Here is a 17,564-nt window from a genome sequence, read left to right on the forward strand (position 1 = left end):
GGACGGAGGAGTATGAAGGAGAACAGGGAGATAAAACATGGAAAGACTAACACAGGAGAAAATTGACAGAACACAGAGAGAGAACGAAGGTAGGAGAATCCAGACTGGAACAGGGAGAACATGAAGACTCCACATAGAGAACCAACACATGAAGAGGGGAGAGCCCACACTGAAGGAACCAAGAAGGACCCTCTGGTGTTGAGGGTCCCAGCAGATCCTGGTGCAGAAGTGACATATCAGTCCTGAAACCTCCCGCTGGCCCGCAAAATTCTGAACCCAAAGACGGCCGTAACTCAGGAATCGAACGTCCCTGCCGCCAGCTGGCCACGGGGCGCTTTTTCCGAGCGGTGAGGAATCCGAGGCATTCGGGTGGCGTGTGTTTTTGGGATTCTCAGGGAGGAGCGAGGGGCGGGAGGACACCGAGGCTGCGGGAGAATGAAGGCGCTGGACGTCAGGACGTGGCTGCGGCTGATCTTCTGGCTGTGGGTGCAGCAGGTGCTGCGAGGTGAGTCCGGACGGACGGCGGGTCAGAACGCGCATGGGAAGTTTTCCACCGCAGGCTCCTCAGTAGACTTTATATTCTTCCAGATGCAGCTGCGAGCGAGGACCAGCCCGAGAAAACCAACTCGGCCGTCCATGATGCAAACCTGATGTTCGAGGTATTCCGCCCGTTTGGTCTCCCGCCTAACTGGAGAGAAGGAAAAAAAAAACAAAACAACGCTTCTTGTCTGTGCAGTTCCTCCTGGCAGGTGTGGAGATGGACCAGGACAACAACATGGTGCTGCTGGATCTGGAGATGGCCTCTATGAGAGCGGGGAGGTCCTTCCTGGCCCGGGTCAACGACGACATCCCCCGGAGCCCCGGCTCGGTGGCACAGATGGTGGATGAGCTGGACGTCTGGCAGCGCCGGCCGCTGGGCCGGGAGCAGTTCGAGGTCCTGGTCCTGAGCATGGTGTACGCGGCGCAGCGGGCCGGGCGACCCGGGCGGGAACGCGAGGCCTGGGGCGGAGCGCTCCTCCAGCTGGCCAACGTCACCGTCCGCCAACTGCGCGGGAACTATCTCTACAGCTACGCCTGAGACCGATCGGCATCTTGTACCCGATTAAAGAGCGAGCAGCAAATCAGGGAGAAACGTGTCCTTCTTGGGATCCATGTCTTGTTTCTAAAACTTTTTATTATGATACAGTAGAAAAAAAAAAAAGGAAGATAGGAAGCAATTTTTAACCAGCCCGCAAGTCCAGAAGCTACTCTCGCTTCCTTCTCTTTTTCTCACAGTGCGCCTTGGTTTTGGTCGCGGGTTCTTCCAAAGACGCCAGCTTCTTCTTGAGCTTCAAGTCGGAGAGCCGGCCTCGCCGCTCCCTGCCGGGCCTCGACCGCCCCGCCAATGGGGAGGCTCCAGTGGGGGTCGTCTCCGGCGCCCCCTGGCGATCCACGACCCATGACTTGTTCCTGCCCCACACCAGCGCCGTCACACCTGAAACGCGAAGTCATACAGGTCAGAGCAGCAGGTGGACAGCGGACGCGCCCACCCTGGAGGTTCCGGTACTCACCCATCCCGGTGCCGATCATGTCGCCCGCCGGGTTGAATTTATTGACCTGCAAGAAAAGGCGGTCCGCGGTTAGCCGCGACACTCGGGAGGCAAAAACAGAGCAAGATGCAAAACAGTCGGAAAAACATCTGGTGAAAATCAGGACGGAATTTCCCCCTCAGAGACTGAATCATTTGACGGGTGGAAATAAAAACCAAGTCGGGACAAACAGCTCTGCCGTTATGCGTCATGTAAACAACACAAATCGGTGCGCTGCTTTCCTGCACGCACCGATTTGATCCCCGACGCAGTGGCGTCCTGCAGCTGGAACAGCAGCTCCGCCGTGCCGGAGTCGTAGACGTCGACGGTCCGCCGGTCACCGGGGCAAACCCTGTCGTCCGGGTAGCGGCCCGCCACGACCAGGTCGTAGACGGGGTGCCAGGTGGCCTGCAGGGATGGGAGTCAGTCAGGCAGGAAATGAGAAAACCGATAGCTATTAGCCGAGCGCTAACAGTTTCTTCGCTGCAGTGTGACTATCCAAAATCTTCACCTGCAAGAGAGGAGGTCCCAACACCTGGGAAGTCGATCTGAAATTGCACTACGGAAGGGGGTTTACCGCTGAGCGCATAGCCTTTGGCTAATTACAATTAGCATATATGAATATTGCAATGAGGGCTAATATCAGGATACGACAGTGGCGTTAACGATGCACTTAGTGCCGTTTTGTGACAAAAAGGACTCTTGCACTTTTAGCAACGCCCCCGAGGTGAATCTGTAAACCTAAAAGACTTAAATTTTTAGCTGAAAGGAGGTTTGCAGTCCCCATCCCAGCCCCTGGTGCACACCTTGATGGGAGTGAGGTGCTGAAACTGCCGGTGCGGGTGCCGGATGACGTGCCGGGGTTTGGACCAATCGGACGAGGCGTAGACCCGGATCTGGTCGTACTGATCGGTGGTGAGCAGCTTGGAGGAATCGGAGGGGTTGAAGTAGGCTGAGGAGAGCGAGAGGCATCCGGTGGTCAGACAGGAAACACAACCATCCCCTGCACATTCAGTGATCCGATTTCACGTCTGTTGCAATGCTCGTGAGGACGCATGTGTGTCAGTAAGGTGGATGTCTTACAAGGACGGTCGAATCAGATATTTAATGAATCTTAGCTTCGCTGATGTAATTAACTGCAACTTTCTGCAAAGGTTTGGGCTGCAGTGACAGCTGGAGGCCGCTAAAGAGCGCCCGACACTCACACACACACTCACACACACACTGGGGCAGGATGCTTTTCAGGGAGCTCACCTGAGTTGACGGCTTTCTCGTGGGGCAGGAAGTGCAGGAAGCTGCTCTTGTCCTTCACCTGTCTGAGGTCCCACAGCTTCACCGTGTGGTCGACGGAGGCTGTCGCCAGCAGCCAATCGCAGCGCGTGTTGAACTCGGCGTGGGTCACTTTGGCTTTGTGCAGCTTGCCGTTAAAAACCTGGAGGAGGAAGACGAAAAATGACTTCACTGCAGCCGGTGTGTCTGTGTGTGTGTGTGATTTTATTTGCACGGACCTTCTTCCCATCCAAGCCCAGGAGCAGAAGGTGGCCCAGGTTGTCCCCCGTCACCAGCATCCGCCTGCTCACCGAAACGTCCAGGCAGCAGAACCAGGAGCTAAGAGAAGACCGGGAGAAGCCGCAGTCAGTACCACGCCTGTCCTTCCGTCGGTCTCCTCCACTTTTTTCTCACCAGACATTGTGGTGATCGTGACCGCAGTCAAAAGTTCTGGACAGGATCTGGCGTGTGCCGCCCTCCAGGTCATACATCCCCAGCGTGCCTTCGCCGGACGCCACGTACACTCTGGAGAAGTTGTGGGGGCAGAACTTCATCCCGCCGATGAAGTCTCCAGGGCCGTTCTGCACGCGCAAACACACACACACACGCAGGCGGGATGGCTTAAGGATCTCCCTTCCGGCGTGCCCGCGAAGGTGAACACGCGGCTCACCCCTCGGCTGAAGGTGCTCTTCGCCGACGACTCCACGTCCCACAGATATATGTCCCCGCCCTTGGAGCCCACGGCCAGCGTGGAGGAATGCGTGGGATGCCACTCCAGGCAGGTGATCCTGCGGTCGAAGGGGCTGGCCGAGCCGTGGATGTGGTAGGAGGACAGCGAGCGGACGAAGGGCTGCTGGAGGCACTGGAGAAGGGAGAGGCACCAAAATGAAAACATACCAAGGTTCAGATCTATTTTCCGATATGTCAACGAAAAGCGTCCGACAAGCCTCTACCTGTCTCATCTGAGAGAGCAGCCTTTGGCCAAGGGTATTCCTGTAGAGATAGTGCAGGATGCTGCAGTGTCCATGCTTCTGGACCCCCGCAGGATCGGGTGAAGAACCCCCTGCAACAACACACACACACACACACACACACACACACACACCATGTAGGATTGCTGAACCAAGCAGTGCGGTGTCGCTGCATCGCTGCTCACCTGTTGCAGACGTCTGTCGGTCTTTCTTATCTCGTAGTTTCCTGGAGAGAGTTGTCCCTGGAGGTTTCCTCTTCGCCCTGCCGCTCGGCTCCGGTACGGCGGGCTTGGTTGCTTTCCGTTTCATGCTTCCGCCCCTGAGGAAAAGCAAGCTAGTTTTTGCATGCAAGTGAATGGGATGCGGGTTCAATGAACTCGGCTGCAGCAGTGGAGTGAAGTTTCCCCGCTCACCGGTGATGCCGGAAGTCGCGATCCGATGGCAGGAAGTGGGATCTTTACACAACAACGCGCCACACGTGACTTTTTTTCTCCTGTTTTGTAACTCAGATGTATTACCCTCATTGGACAGCAGGCGTCGCTGTTGCTCTGTCTAACAGTAATGGGGGCTACTACACTGCCCGAAAAAATAAAGGGAACATTAAAATAACACATCCTAGATCTGAATGAATGAAATAATCTTATCAAATACTTTGTTCTTTACATATTTGAATGTGGTGACAATAAAATCACACAAACATTGTCAGTGGAAATTTAATTTAGTAACCCTTCGAGGTCTGGATTGGGAGTCACACTAAATATACAAGTGGAAAAAACACACCACAGGCTGATCCAACTTTGATGGATTGTCCTTTAAACAAGTAAAAAATGAATCAGTGTTGCTTCCCAAGTGGACAGTTTGATTTCACAGAAGTGTGATTAACTCGGAGTTAACATTGTGTTGTTCAAGTGTTCTCTTTATTTTTTGAGCAGTATATATCAGTTAACTAATAAAAGTAACACATTTCCGGTTTACAGAAAGTGGAAGTCGCTGATCTACGAGTACCTGCAAGATCTTGATTAAGTGTATTTAATGCATTGACTTTGATTACGCATATCTTGCATTATCTTTAAAAAATGCAATTGAGGAGGGAATACTTCAGTCTGCGGATTGTCGTGTGATGTCTTCATATTTTATTTAAAAAAATCCTTTAATTGCTCGTATAACTGGGAGACACTCACTCATTAGTTTATTGTTTACATTAACGGAAAATTATGTTTTCATTGGACTACTAAGGAGATCGTTTGTTCAATCAGATTGAAGTAATTTATTAGAGACGTCCCTACAAGTTGGGAAAACAAATTTAACATAAGATACTCTTGTAGGGACGTCTTTTTATTTTAAAAACTTTTAAAAACAAACAGGACTGAAGACAGCGGAACCTGGCACCGGCGGAAATGGCCGCCGCCGGCTGCCGTAAAGCTAACGCGAATGACGAAAGCAATATCACGTGATCTGCCGTCCCGATGTCTGATTGGCTGCGAGTGGCTCGTTTTGAAAAACGGCCCCGGGAGGGAAAGTTCAAATAGCGTAGTAACCGGTGTTAGAGGCGGAGAGGTAAACGCCACGATGATCCGACAGGGGTAAGTTGAAATAACTCACGGATTGTTAAAATTGAAATCCCTTCTCATCTCTTTCTCCACGGCGCTGTGAGATCACGGTTTGCGTGTTTAGACCGACAACAACGGGTCGGGCGTTAGCTTGTCGGGGTCGCCCGTTTCATTAGTCACCAGGGTCCACCGACCGGAGAAGCTAATGGTTAGCCGTGTTTGTGATGTTTTTACCGGTGTCTTTCAGGAAGGGCAAAACCCCCCGCAGGCCTCCGAAAAAGCCCTCCAGCAACCAGAAGGACCCGGTTGCAGTAAGTCTTTACCGAGTGTCTCTAAGCCTTTTGACCTTTTTTTTTCTTAAAAAACAAAAAAAAAAAAAAAAGAATCTATACCGTACCCGGAACTTGACATAAGCTAATTTTTAGCTAGCTTTGTGTCTAGTTAAATCCGTTGACCGTGACTGTCCACCTAACTGGCCTAAACACAATTCAGGAGTATTTAATTCAACCCACAGCTAAAAAAAGAACAGCAGACTAAAGGAGACAAAGGCTTCACTAATTCCTGAAACCAATGTCCCACTATTTATCCTGTGACAGCCCGCATACTTTACATTTGCATGACTGAGGCGGCTGCTGTTTACCTTCCTGTCTGGAGGCTCCAGACAGAAATCCTTCTTTAAATTCCTTTGTCTGTCTGGGATTGTTCATGTAGTGAGACTGGACAAATCATCACATTTATTGGTGAAACCAAGGTTTAGTGTGCAAGTTAACATAAGTCACTGTCTATTATTGTACTCCCTGACTTACTCACCACTTGTAAGTTAACCTTTGGTGTTTCACTGGATGTTAATAGTCAGACAACCAAAATGCACATTTTTGCCTCTATTTATGTAAATGCTCTTTGGGGACAATCTGAGGGCAGCGATTCTTAGCAGTGGTGAGTGACTGGCAAACAATGCAGACAAGTGAAGTGACGTCTTAATCCCTGCCCCCTTGGAGTATTTCACACACTGGTTCACATTCCTTAGAGGTGAAGTAGTCCAAGAAAAATAGTGCAGCTATATTTTCATACCAAGCCCACCCAGAGGTATCACAATAAAACTCTTGATAGCTTTCCATTGTCACAGGAGACTCGGCATATAGATATCGGTGATAGACCAATATCTATTTTCAACTTTTATTTATTTATTTATTTTTAGTTAGCAAAAATGTTCAAATCAAAACAAGCTCGGTACCTTGAAAGTATCAAACAAGTTTAACGTCTCTCCTAAAAGGATCAAACCTTATTTCCCCGCTGAATTGTTTATGATGTAATGTCGGGCCTGACAAAGATGTCGTGAATTAGCGGGTTGTCTTGCTTTAAGTCATCTAAAGGCTGACTCGAGGCCGAGTGTTAAAGAATGGATCGGCAGTAAGTTGGTTTGAACTGAATCAAAAGGTGTCCAACACATAACACACAAAGAACGAATGTGCTTTTGCAATGTACTTGTTTTCGGGATTTACTCTGTGAAATTTCGTTGTTGGGTATTTTTGCTTAGTTTCAAGTGTCCGTTTAAAATGTTTACACCTGCGTCTTACATGGACCAAACACCCGCGATTACCTGTCTGTTTGGCATTGCATCAGGTGTCCTACAACTCGTTCTGAATGTGACATCTACCCATAAGCCAAAGTGAATTTTGGATCTCGCTTCAGGTTTTCTGCCGTGTACGACCACTCGGCACTGAGGATGAGGAGTGCTGCATCGAGGTGATCAGCAGCTCCACCATTCAGCTGCACGCCCCCGAAGGCTTCAAAACAAACCGCAATGGAGAATACAAAGAGGTAACCGGCAGGATCTCTTTAAACCACTGCTGTCCGATGTGTCTTACGGACTTTTGGAAGGCTTAGATTGCCGATACAGCAAAGAAAGGATTTTAACCTTTTAAAATCCATTATCTGTCGTGATAATTCAGGAATGGAATTAGTTTATTGGTCTGAGCTTCCAGGGATCAGGCCAGTGGAAAGTGCTGCAGCGCAGCTGCCTTGTTGTGTTGCAGGACAAGTGATAGCCCGATGTCTCTGATGGAAAACACATTGACCTAAATAGTTGAGGCTTGTTTACAATCCCAGGATAAACCTGTCATGAGGAAGCGAACCGCCGGACTGAGTGACTGCAAGACAAACGTTTGGTTAAAGATATCCCACCATCCCTGTTCCCTCCCAGACCCAGTATTCTTTCAAGAAAGTCTTTGGAGTCTCCGTGTCCCAGACGGACCTGTTTGAGAACGTTGCCCGGCCTCTCGTTGACGACCTCATCCACGGGAAAAACGGTGAGACCACTCGACATCAGATGGAGTCACATTAAAGTTCTCCTCCTGACGCCCTTGTCATGGACTCTTCATCGATAATAATCACTAGAAGCGCCATTTCCTGTTTTCTCAGGGGTGAAGATCGATCATTTGGTACAAAATGAACTCTAAATTGGACTGGGTTCAATGTTCTGTTTGTTGCAGGCTTGCTGTTCACATACGGAGTCACGGGAAGTGGAAAGACCTTCACCATGACGGGCTCCCCAGGACAGGGCGGACTCCTTCCTCGCTCCCTCGACATGATATTTAACAGCATCAGCCCCTACCAGGCCAAAAGATATGTGAGTAAAACCAAATCCCGCCTTTGCCCATCACCTCTGCCTTTGCCGTTCTCTGCCAACACGTGTTTTACTTGTCCAGGTTTTCAAGACGGATGACAAAAACGGCATTGAGATCCAGAGCGAGGTCGACGCATTGCTGGAGCGACAAAGGCGTGAAAACATCCCCACTCCTAAACCGGCGCTGTCCAGGTAAAACCTGCTCCCGGTGGTTGAGAATCCTGCTGCCAGAAATCTAATCCGCCGCACCGGTTTCAGACAAAAGCTGGACCCAGAAATCGCAGACATGATCAAGACCGGGGACGTCTACAGAGCAGACGAGGTGGATGAGGACAGCAGCTACAGCATCTTCGTCTCCTATGTGGAAATCTACAACAACTACATCTATGACCTCCTCGAGGAAATCCAGGAGGATACGATCAAGCCAAAGTGAGCAGAAGATTTTTCGCCTTGTGACCGCGCTATGATTCCAGATGGATGGATTTGTAGCCTACCCTCACTGAGGGGTCCGGGCTGATTCTTTGGTGTGTTTTCTGCTGGCCAAGTAGCCGGAAGACAAATTATTCTGTCCTCTCTCCACTAGGTGGAATGGCGGAGGCACACCTGTGCGCTCGAACACTGAGTTCATGTATGTGACCAGTGGATCCTCCAACCTCAGATTAGTCCCCAATCTCGCCCCCTCCCTCCTTCCGCTTGTAGTTTTGTGTCATGGCCGAGCTCCCCCAGTGTCTCCCCCTGCTCTCCGGTGCTTCATGATCGTAACCGTCCTGTCTTGAATCGCTCTGTCCCCTCCCTGTCGGCCCCCCGGGTCCTCAGTGGCTGACCCCGCTCTCCTCTCACCCCAGACAGCCCCAGTCCAAGACCCTCAGAGAGGATCAGAATCACAACATGTACGTGGCCGGCTGCATGGAGGTGGAGGTGAAGTCCCCCGAGGAGGCCTTTCAGGTGTTTTGGAAAGGTGAGCTGTTGGGGGGGAGGGTAAAACCGTACAAATGGGGCATTGCAGTGATGATTGTAGATGCCGCTGATCTGGTAGTGTTGCCCTCCGGGGCCGACTCTGACCAGGGAATGACTTCAGTTAATCTTCTCTCTGAGCGGGAAGTGGCTGAGAGGGTGTCTTAAAATGCTTGAAAGGTTGCCTCCGTATTGATTTTACTTTTTAATGTAGGTCAGAAGAAGAGGAAGGTCGCCAACACCCGGCTGAACCGGGAGTCCAGCCGCTCCCACAGTGTGTTCATCATAAAACTGGCCCAGGCTCCCCTGGATGCGGACGGAGACACCATTCTCCAGGTGGGATGGGACGTCAGGTTGGCTTCTGCAGACGCAGCTGGTCTTCGTGTCTTGATTTGAGTTCTTTTTTTTTTTTTTTTTTTTTAATCTTTTAAAAAAGGACAAGAACCAGGTGACCGTTAGCCAGCTTTGTCTGGTGGACCTGGCAGGAAGCGAGCGGACGGGCCGCACCCAGGCCGAGGGCAGCCGTATCCGCGAAGCGGGTTTGTATCCCAGCGTGGGGGTCGCTTTTGACATTTTTTTTTTTAAATGCCGAGTGTGTCTGGAAGCTAACCGCTAGCTGACCCGGCAGGTAACATCAACCAGTCTCTGCTGACTCTGAGGACATGTATCGAGATACTCCGCGAGAACCAAGTGTGCGGCACAAACAAGGTGGGCGTGGATCGGCCGCGGCCCAACACTCTGGCGGGGTGCGCCCGACTCGGGTAATTCATACTTGTCTGGTTTCAGATGGTCCCGTACCGAGACTCCAAAATTACTCATCTGTTCAAGAACTACTTTGACGGGGAGGGGAAGGTCAAAATGATCGTCTGCGTCAACCCCAAGGCGGACGACTACGAGGAGACTCTGGTCAGCTCATCCCAACATCCAACCTCTCCAGTCTCACTCCATGTACGGGTTTGACTTCCATCTGACCCGGTGTTTCTCTTCCTCTCCCAGCTTGTGATGCGTTTTGCGGAGATGACCCAGGAGGTGGAAGTGGCCCGGCCCGCAGACCGACCCATCTGTGGCTTCACGCCGGGACGCCGCCACAGAAACCAGGCCTTCAAAGAGGAGCTGTCTCGGAAGTTGGAGGAGCGCGGAGGTCCCAATGGAGGTGGGAACGGGCTTTTTAATATCCCTGTTTAAACGCCGCACATTAATGAGGCTGCGGTTCATATCCTGCCCTGGTCTTGATGGATGGGAGGAAGTGATTCTGGTATCTAATGACTGCCCGTCTGGGCTAAAACTAGGGCGTCACATTTCCAAAGACTATAAAACCATCATCATCACAGGATCAAATCGTGAGAAGATCCGGTGCCTGCCTCTTGCACAACTGACGGCAACCCAAATAATCTGTAAAACTCCCGCTTTGCAATTCGAAAGCACATATTCCATCCCTTATCGGCACCGCACTGCAGAGCAGACTATGTGTCTAGACGCTTTTGATCAAGAGCGCTTTTATAAAAGTCTGGTGACTTAAGTCTGCCGCAGGATGAACAGTTTGGTTTGAATTAAAGTAACCTAACAGTAATAGCCACACACACACACACACCCCCCGAGGGCTCTGTGTGCTGGACGGAGGCCGGTTGTTTCACACAAATCCCCCATTTGAAAATCATTCCGATTATGGATAGAGTCACAGACACACAAAGGAAACCCTACCTCTCCTTCCGTGGAGAGCACGACCGACTATCTCCGAGCGGGCCATTTCTGGCTCTCAGATGTTTCGGTTGAACTTTCCTCCCTTCGTTTTCAAAAGAATCAACATGCAGCTGCAGCCTTTCCTCTGGCCCGTTGCTCCATTCAGTTTTTTTTTTTTTTTTTTTTTAATATCAGCCATGTAGATTTAGTATTTCAAATGTCAGTGAATTCACTGCAAGGGACATTTGGCCTCCAAACCAACCCCAGATGGGCTTTGACCTTGTTTTCTCAGACTTGCCCTCGGCTGTCAACCACCTGCTGCAGAGCCTCCCCCCTCTGCCCTCCTGCGAGCTGACCGACGCCCACGATGACCTCACCCTGCCCCGGCTGATCGAGGCTCTGCAGGAAAGGCACCGGTCCAGGCTGGTCATGATGGAGGAGTACAACAAAACAGGTGACACAGAGGATCATGCTGCTGCTGAAGGCATGAGGTGTGGCAGGTCTCCAATGTGGTAGTAAAAATTAAAGAGCTCCATCTCCTGTAGCTGTTGTCATCCACATCTACAGAACGGTGTTATGTGACGATTAACTAGTTTAAGTGAGCTCCGCCCTCTGCAGTGACCACTGATGAACTGTCCCTCTACTCAACTAACCGATGCCTTTCCTCCTCCTGGGTTTTTACAGCAAACCTGATGAAGTCCATGCTTCAGGAGCTGGACAACAATTTTAATTCTAAAGACGTTTTCATCCACGAGCTGAATGGCAAGTCCATGGAGAAGGACAAAATCATCCAAAGCAACAAGGCAGAGATTGAGCGCCTGGAGAAGAAAGTGAGAACGCAGGAACACAAGGTGAGGAGCCGTGAGATCTTGAACCGTGACCGTGTGCGCCGGAGCATTTGGAAATGACGCGGCCCTCTCAACCCAATCCGTGCCAGATCGACATCCTCCAGAAGACCACCAAGATCTACGAGGATGACAAACGCTGCCTGAAGCAGGAGCTGGACACCAGGGACCAGAGGCTGCAGAGAGAAGTCACCGACAAGAAGCGCATGGAGGAGCGAATGCACGGCGTGGTCTCAGACACGCAGCACAAGTGGGAAAAGGAGTGTGTGAGTGTGTGCGGCCGCTGAGCACGACAGGGCCTCAGCCCAACGGGAGGCCCTCCATCTCTGTCGTCCATCTCTGTCTCGCAGGCGAGACGCGTGAACGCGATGCAGCTGGAGATGCAGAACAAGCTGTGGGTGAAGGACGAGAAGCTGAAGCAGCTCAAAGCCATCGTGGCCGAGAACAAGACCCCCGGCCGCCCCGAGCCGCCGCCGCGCCAGACGCAAGGTGCGCAGCCTCAGCGCTCCTCCAGGGAGGACCGGTACCCCGCCAAGAGATCCGCCTCGCCCTCGCCGATGCCCGTACGTAACCGTTTGAATATTCATCCCTGGATGAAAGCTTTGTTCTAAAAGGCAACTGTGTCATCATCTACGTTCTTCCTCAGGCAGCCCTTTTAAACAAGAGCATTTATTATTTTCACACCACCATTGGGGACACTTACCCAACTAAACACAACAGGGCAGCTAGTGAGGTCGCATACTTCACTTAGAAAACACAACAGAAGCACAAACTCCATGTTTGATTCCACAACAACTGGCTGCCGCCTCCCCCTGCAGACCTCGGCCTCCAGGCTCAGGTCTGTCCTGTCAGGCCCCCGTGAAAACAAGAGCCGTGCAGCGGAGGGAAATGCTTAAAAAAAAAAAAAAAGCCACCTTTTTGAACTTAAAGCGGAAATCCTTGCGCTATACAAGGGGTGTTTCCATGTCAGGGTTGCAGCGCCGCTCCCGTGTGAGCCGGTGCTCCGGGGAGGAGGATCGGCTTCATGTAACCGTAGATAGAAGGTTCGGATTCTTCTCTGTCCTCCCTCACGTCTCCTCTGACGCCATGCAGACATCCACGCCGGTCCGGGCGCGGCACCGCCGCTCCCGCTCCGCCGGCGCGGAGAAGTGGGTGGACCACAAGCCGCCCAGCAACCTGGAACTGGGCACGGTGCTGCAACCCATCATCCCCAACGCCATCCAGGTCTCCGCCCCCAGCGAGAAGGCCCTGTCCAAGTGTGACAGGTACGTGTTGACGCACCAGGAAGTGGCGTCCGACGGCGAGATAAAGACTCAGCTGATCAAGGTGAGACCAGCATCTTTTTTTTTTTTTTTTGTTTGTTTGTTTTTTTTGGATCAGCAAAAGTGGAGTAGCTAATCTATCCCCCCCCCGCAGGGTGATGTACTGAAAACCAGAGGAGGGGGACAGTCGGTGCAATTCACCGACATCGAGACGCTAAAGCAGGAGCTGGCCTCTGCCCCGGGGTAGCCACCCGCCGCCGCCCAGCCTCGTCGGTCGGTACGGCGCCCGGATCCATGTCTGACTTTCTACTTGTCCCGCAGTCGCAAGAGGAAATCCTCAGAGGGCGCCAACGCCGCTGGAGCCCAAGCTGATGGGAACTGGACCGATGTGGAGACCAGGGTAGGGGGACTCTTCTTCTCCGGCGCACTTTGGGACACATTTATTCAATAGATTTTTTTTTTTTTTTTTTTTTTTAAATCAAATTATCAATAAATGAGAACAGTTGGGTAAGAAACGGGCCCACAAGTCCAGCATCCACTTCATAGCAGATAAACAATCAAAGTTAATAAATAACCTTAAAATCCTCTTTAAACTCTTACAACCTCAATACAATCTGGCTGTTATGATTTCTACACCATACATCACTTAGTATGTGTGAAAAGGTTGCAAACTGAAACTTCATCCTTTTACACACACACACACACACGCACGCCTGTATGTAAGGAGGCTGGTGTCCCGGTTCCTGTCTATAGTCCATTGAACGCAGCAGAGAGGAGTTGCTGCTCTTTCAAGGAGTAACTTTCATTTTTATGTCTTGGCCCCTCAGTGCTCGGTCGCTGTGGAGATGAGGGCCGGGTCCACCATGGGTCCTGGTTATGAGCACGTCGGAGTCACTAAGTGAGCCGCCGCCATTTCTTGAGACCTTCTCTGTCCGAGTGCAGGCTGTAATCCTGACCTTCTGTTTCAGACGCAGAAAACCTTGAAAGCTGCTGGTGGCTCCTCCTCATCCCTCCATCTCCTCTCCTGACTGCTGTGCAATAGTCGGTCTTAGTGTTTTTTGTTTTTATATTTATCTTTAGTTCTATTTAACTGTTTTTTTTCCCATGCCTTTTTATATATAAGCTGCAGTCTTCATATAAAGCATCACCAAAGCTGTGCTGTGAAGTATTACGCAAGCGTGCGCAGGGCCAGTTTTGTAGGTCTCTCGTGGTTTCCATGGCTACGGAGAGAGGAGGGTCTGAGATGGGATGCACTTGATCGACCTGCTGCAACGTGAGGGGGGGGGGAACTAGGCTTGATATTCTCTTTCTTTCTCACCCTTAAGTTTCTTTACACTCCCGATGCTAAGCTCTGCCTCCTACACTCCGTAACTCAGGAATAAAATTCCTTTTCCAAGCACCATCCAGACAGAGTTCTATTGTAGACCACCGGCCACCAGGGGGCAGCGCAGGGCAGCAGCAGGTAACCGCGGCCTTCAGCTTGTGCGTGGAGGTCCCATTGCGAGCAAACAGGTGATGCGAGATGTTTCCCTCCAAAGACTCAACTGCTATTCTTAAATAATCCTGAATTTCAAATCACATGTGTGTGTATTACTAAATGACACATCTCTAATAGACACTATTGTAAACGGACACCTTGCAACACAGCAGATGTATTCAAAAAAATGTAAAAAAAAAAAAAAAAGATTCTGTTCAGCACAGATTTATTTTCTGTACAAAAGGAGTCAATAAAAGCTGGCAGAAACGATGCAACTCCACTTCCGCATTGCTTCGCGGAACCCGTCTTCGTCGTTTCCAAACTCACGATGGCGGCCCGCGCGGTGGCTGGCGAGCCGTTTTCCCCCGCCGCCGCCGCCGGCCTGCCCAAGCTTCCACCGCAGCTCAGCGGAGAGCGGCTAACATGGAGCCTCTCGGAAAAGGTCAATAGCCCGGGGCCGACGGCGGCCATTAAATCTGCTGATGAGAGATGGAGTGCTCCGCTGTTTGACCGGCCCACTTGATTTGCTCCGCCGTCGTCCTCCGCCTCCCGCCAAAACCCTCCATGCTGGAAGCAGAGATGTTATCGAGCTCCTGTTAATACCCCCCTAAGAGGCTGTCGAGAAACAAGCGGCCCGTAGCGCTCTAGTAATCCGGCCCACGAAGCGCCTTGTGTCCGACTTTAGTCGGTGTTCCACCTGCTGGAGGGAGTTCAGGCCACCACCTTACTGCTAAATTCAAATTAGACCACAAGTTAAAAATCCCTTACAGTCATGGAAGCAGGGGGGGGTTGTTGCAGGGATCACATCCTCACCTGGAACCAGCGTGGAGCAGCGTCACTCCAAGCTAGCCACTACCGTTCGCAAGAGAAACTTGTTGTTCTACTTGCCAAGAAGTAGACTTGTTATTGATGACATTTGGTTTACTTTCAAGCAATGAAAGAGATGAACTAGGTGTCAAAGTTATTTTAGGCCTGGCCAAGTTCTTCATTCACAAAAACAGAATGCAAAAGTGTTCCCCCCCCCAATTTTATGTTCTTTATAAATGATTTTGAATTATATAAAAAAAATCCTTAAAACATGGAAAAATCCAAAAAACCAAAAAATATACAGTTTGATGTCTGAGATTTTTTGTGAACCACCAAGTTAAATATATGTTATATTCCCCTTCCCCTTTCAAGTTTTTTTTTAATTTTATTTCTCTATTTAATTTTTTTCTTACTTTTTTTGTCTAGCATTAAACATTTCTCACAAACCTTTAAAAAAAAAAAAAAGTAGACTTGTTATTTACCTAACTTGCAAGTGCTGTGTTTTTAGCCACATTGTAGCCATTTAAGTGAAAAGTAGCCAAGCCACGTGTCTACATTTGTGCTCTCCAGATGACAAACCCCGCTGTATTTTCAATGATCTCCTTTCCCTTTCGTGGTTCCATAAAGTCTATTAAGATGGTGAAAGACTCCCAATACTTCAGCCAGAGTGGTTAATTATTGGACAGAAAAATGCTATACAGTTTTACTGTTTCCTTGCCTTGGAGGAAGTTATTTCTTGGTTGTCCTGCTACTCTGGCCTGCCTGCTCGTCGGTGAGTTCCAACCGACCACGCGGTCTAATGAAGAGCTACTAGATCTTGTCTCTACCTGGGTTTGTACCATTAGCAAAAAAGCAAAAGGCTTTTCTGTTTGGACTCTCCATGCAGGAAACCCTAAGTTGCACAGAAATGTGACTGAGAAGGTGAATAGTTGTATGTCTGAACTGTGGAGGTGCTGCAGATCCTACAGCAGACCCCGCTGACTTGCAGGGATGGGGGTTGTTGGGTCGCACATCGTGACCTCCAGGGTCGCGTGAAGGAATATTTGCCCGCGGCGACGGGTCCGCGACCTCGTCCTGCACGCCGCCGGAATCGGGACACACGCTACAACTTTAAATAGAACCGACGGGAACTTCTCCGCTTCGCCGAGAGCCACATCTGTCCTGTCAAACCAGAGCTCGTAACACAACTCCCCGCCTTCTTCCCGTGCCAAAGAAAACAACGTGCGGCCGCGGAAGCTGATTAACGAGAAACACGTGCGGGCGGTTGCTCGGGCAGTCGGCCCGTAGCCTCAGTTTTTGCACGGCGGCACGCGAGGGGGGGTTGTTTTCGGTTCGACACCTAAAACAAGGCGCCGTGTCGGGACGCTCGGCGGACGTCCCGGCCGGTGTGTGTGATTCCCACGTGCTCCTTGAGCAGCTTTGACCTTTGACCCGCACCGTCCGAGACGCCGCTGCCGCCGCCGCCACCTCCCCCTCGCTCGAAATACTGGTCGCCATTGTTGCGCGGGCTCATTATTGCCCAAATTGGGCCAAATGGTGTTTTTTTTCCTCCCCGTCTTTCCTCCTGGCAGCCGGCTAAGTGCTCGCAGCTGTCGCTGGAGTGCGCTCGCCCCGACGTGTGCGGCTTTGGCGGCGCTCTCGGCTGGCTGCGTCCCCGCTGCGGTGACAGCGTGCCACGGCTGATTTCCGTTGACTCACTTTCCCTGCAACCGCGGCGTGTCCCTCGCAGGAAAAAAAAAAAAAGAAAAAAAAAATCCGCCCGCTTTTTCACAAGTGGTTTATCTCATCCCGTTAATGTTGCGGTGCGGCCGGGCTTTGCGTGCGGCCGGATGATTATTTAAGTAGCGCTGCGAGCAGTTTGCCCGTGAACATGAAAGGAGATGCCAAGAGTTATTGCAGCGGCCCGGGTGAAACGCGGGGTGATGTGTGATGACTAAATGGCGTGTTGGATGTGGCGGCGCTCCGCTCACTTCCCATGAATCTTGTTTTCTTTTGTGGGAGGTGGTTTGGGGGAGGGAAGGGTGTAGAAAAAGAATAGCATCAGGGCGCTTGCTAACCCGCTAATCCCAGAGTCTCTCGTCTCTCTCTCTCTCCGCAGAGACAATTCCCTCGCCAAGGAAGCTGCTCATCGGCGAAGGATGTCGAGCGGCGTCTCGCAGGACAACGAAATAGCATCGTGTCATTTTCAGGTCCCTGTGCCAAGACACACACACACACAGAGCATGGGAATCCGGGTTGAAAATCTCACACACAATCACAGATATGGCTCGGCTGCAAAGTTCATATACTGCAACTTTTATCGTTCCAGGCCAGGTGGGAGTGCTAGCTCTGAGATTACGGCGGCGGCGTGCAGAAAGTAGATTAGAACTTCGAGTCGTGCGTTTCCCCCACTTGAATGCAAAGAGCTAGCGGACGTCTGTTGGCACTGTGGGAGTGTGTGTTTTTATTTCACGGTGTGTTTATAAGGCGTGCATTTGACCGTTACCTGAGGATCACATCTGCAGCAGGGCTCATCGGATGCTAATGGTGCTAAACCTAGCGGAGAAGCAGGCTCT

General features: G+C 50.9%; 3 protein-coding genes and 1 non-coding gene across 5 annotated transcripts; 3 read left to right on the forward strand and 1 right to left on the reverse strand.

Annotated features, from left to right (window-relative positions):
* Positions 1-357: 357 nt before the first annotated feature.
* On the forward strand, positions 358-1,121 carry LOC147224753 (protein FAM180A). Its single transcript, XM_086163640.1, has 3 exons — positions 358-505; positions 589-659; positions 737-1,121. Exons 1-3 carry the CDS (start codon positions 436-438, stop codon positions 1,076-1,078), a joined length of 483 nt encoding a protein of 160 aa, XP_086019766.1. The 5' UTR covers positions 358-435; the 3' UTR covers positions 1,079-1,121.
* Positions 1,122-1,166: 45 nt separating this feature from the next.
* Positions 1,167-4,302, reverse strand: ddb2 (damage-specific DNA binding protein 2). Its single transcript, XM_086163512.1, has 11 exons — positions 4,222-4,302; positions 3,994-4,127; positions 3,791-3,900; positions 3,508-3,699; positions 3,252-3,418; positions 3,077-3,176; positions 2,823-3,000; positions 2,375-2,520; positions 1,821-1,976; positions 1,551-1,596; positions 1,167-1,474 (listed from the first exon to the last, which is right to left on the reverse strand). The coding sequence occupies exons 2-11, from the start codon at positions 4,115-4,117 to the stop codon at positions 1,245-1,247; spliced, it is 1,449 nt and encodes a 482-aa protein (XP_086019638.1). The 5' UTR covers positions 4,118-4,127; positions 4,222-4,302; the 3' UTR covers positions 1,167-1,244.
* A 1,058-nt stretch (positions 4,303-5,360) lies between these two features.
* On the forward strand, positions 5,361-14,469 carry kif23 (kinesin family member 23). Of its 2 annotated transcripts, XM_086163129.1 has the most exons (23): positions 5,361-5,391; positions 5,606-5,669; positions 7,051-7,179; positions 7,562-7,667; positions 7,851-7,987; positions 8,067-8,176; positions 8,243-8,413; positions 8,568-8,612; positions 8,830-8,942; positions 9,153-9,274; positions 9,375-9,477; positions 9,567-9,646; positions 9,725-9,844; positions 9,935-10,091; positions 10,911-11,072; positions 11,303-11,469; positions 11,556-11,729; positions 11,814-12,026; positions 12,556-12,789; positions 12,880-12,968; positions 13,047-13,125; positions 13,553-13,623; positions 13,694-14,469. In XM_086163129.1, the coding sequence occupies exons 1-23, from the start codon at positions 5,378-5,380 to the stop codon at positions 13,707-13,709; spliced, it is 2,676 nt and encodes an 891-aa protein (XP_086019255.1). In that variant the 5' UTR covers positions 5,361-5,377; the 3' UTR covers positions 13,710-14,469. The 2 variants fall into 2 exon arrangements, with proteins under 2 accessions (XP_086019255.1, XP_086019256.1); XM_086163130.1 differs by lacking the exon at positions 8,568-8,612.
* Positions 8,985-9,082, forward strand: LOC147224756 (Z30 small nucleolar RNA). Its single transcript, XR_015107425.1, has one exon. It is a non-coding gene; the product is annotated as a Z30 small nucleolar RNA (small nucleolar RNA).
* Positions 14,470-17,564: the final 3,095 nt, after the last annotated feature.

This window comes from Fistularia commersonii, chromosome 17 (genome assembly GCF_037954325.1).
Source record: "Fistularia commersonii isolate RoL2024-O1a breed Wild chromosome 17, RoL_Fcom_v1.0, whole genome shotgun sequence".
Lineage (NCBI taxonomy): Eukaryota > Metazoa > Chordata > Actinopteri > Syngnathiformes > Fistulariidae > Fistularia > Fistularia commersonii.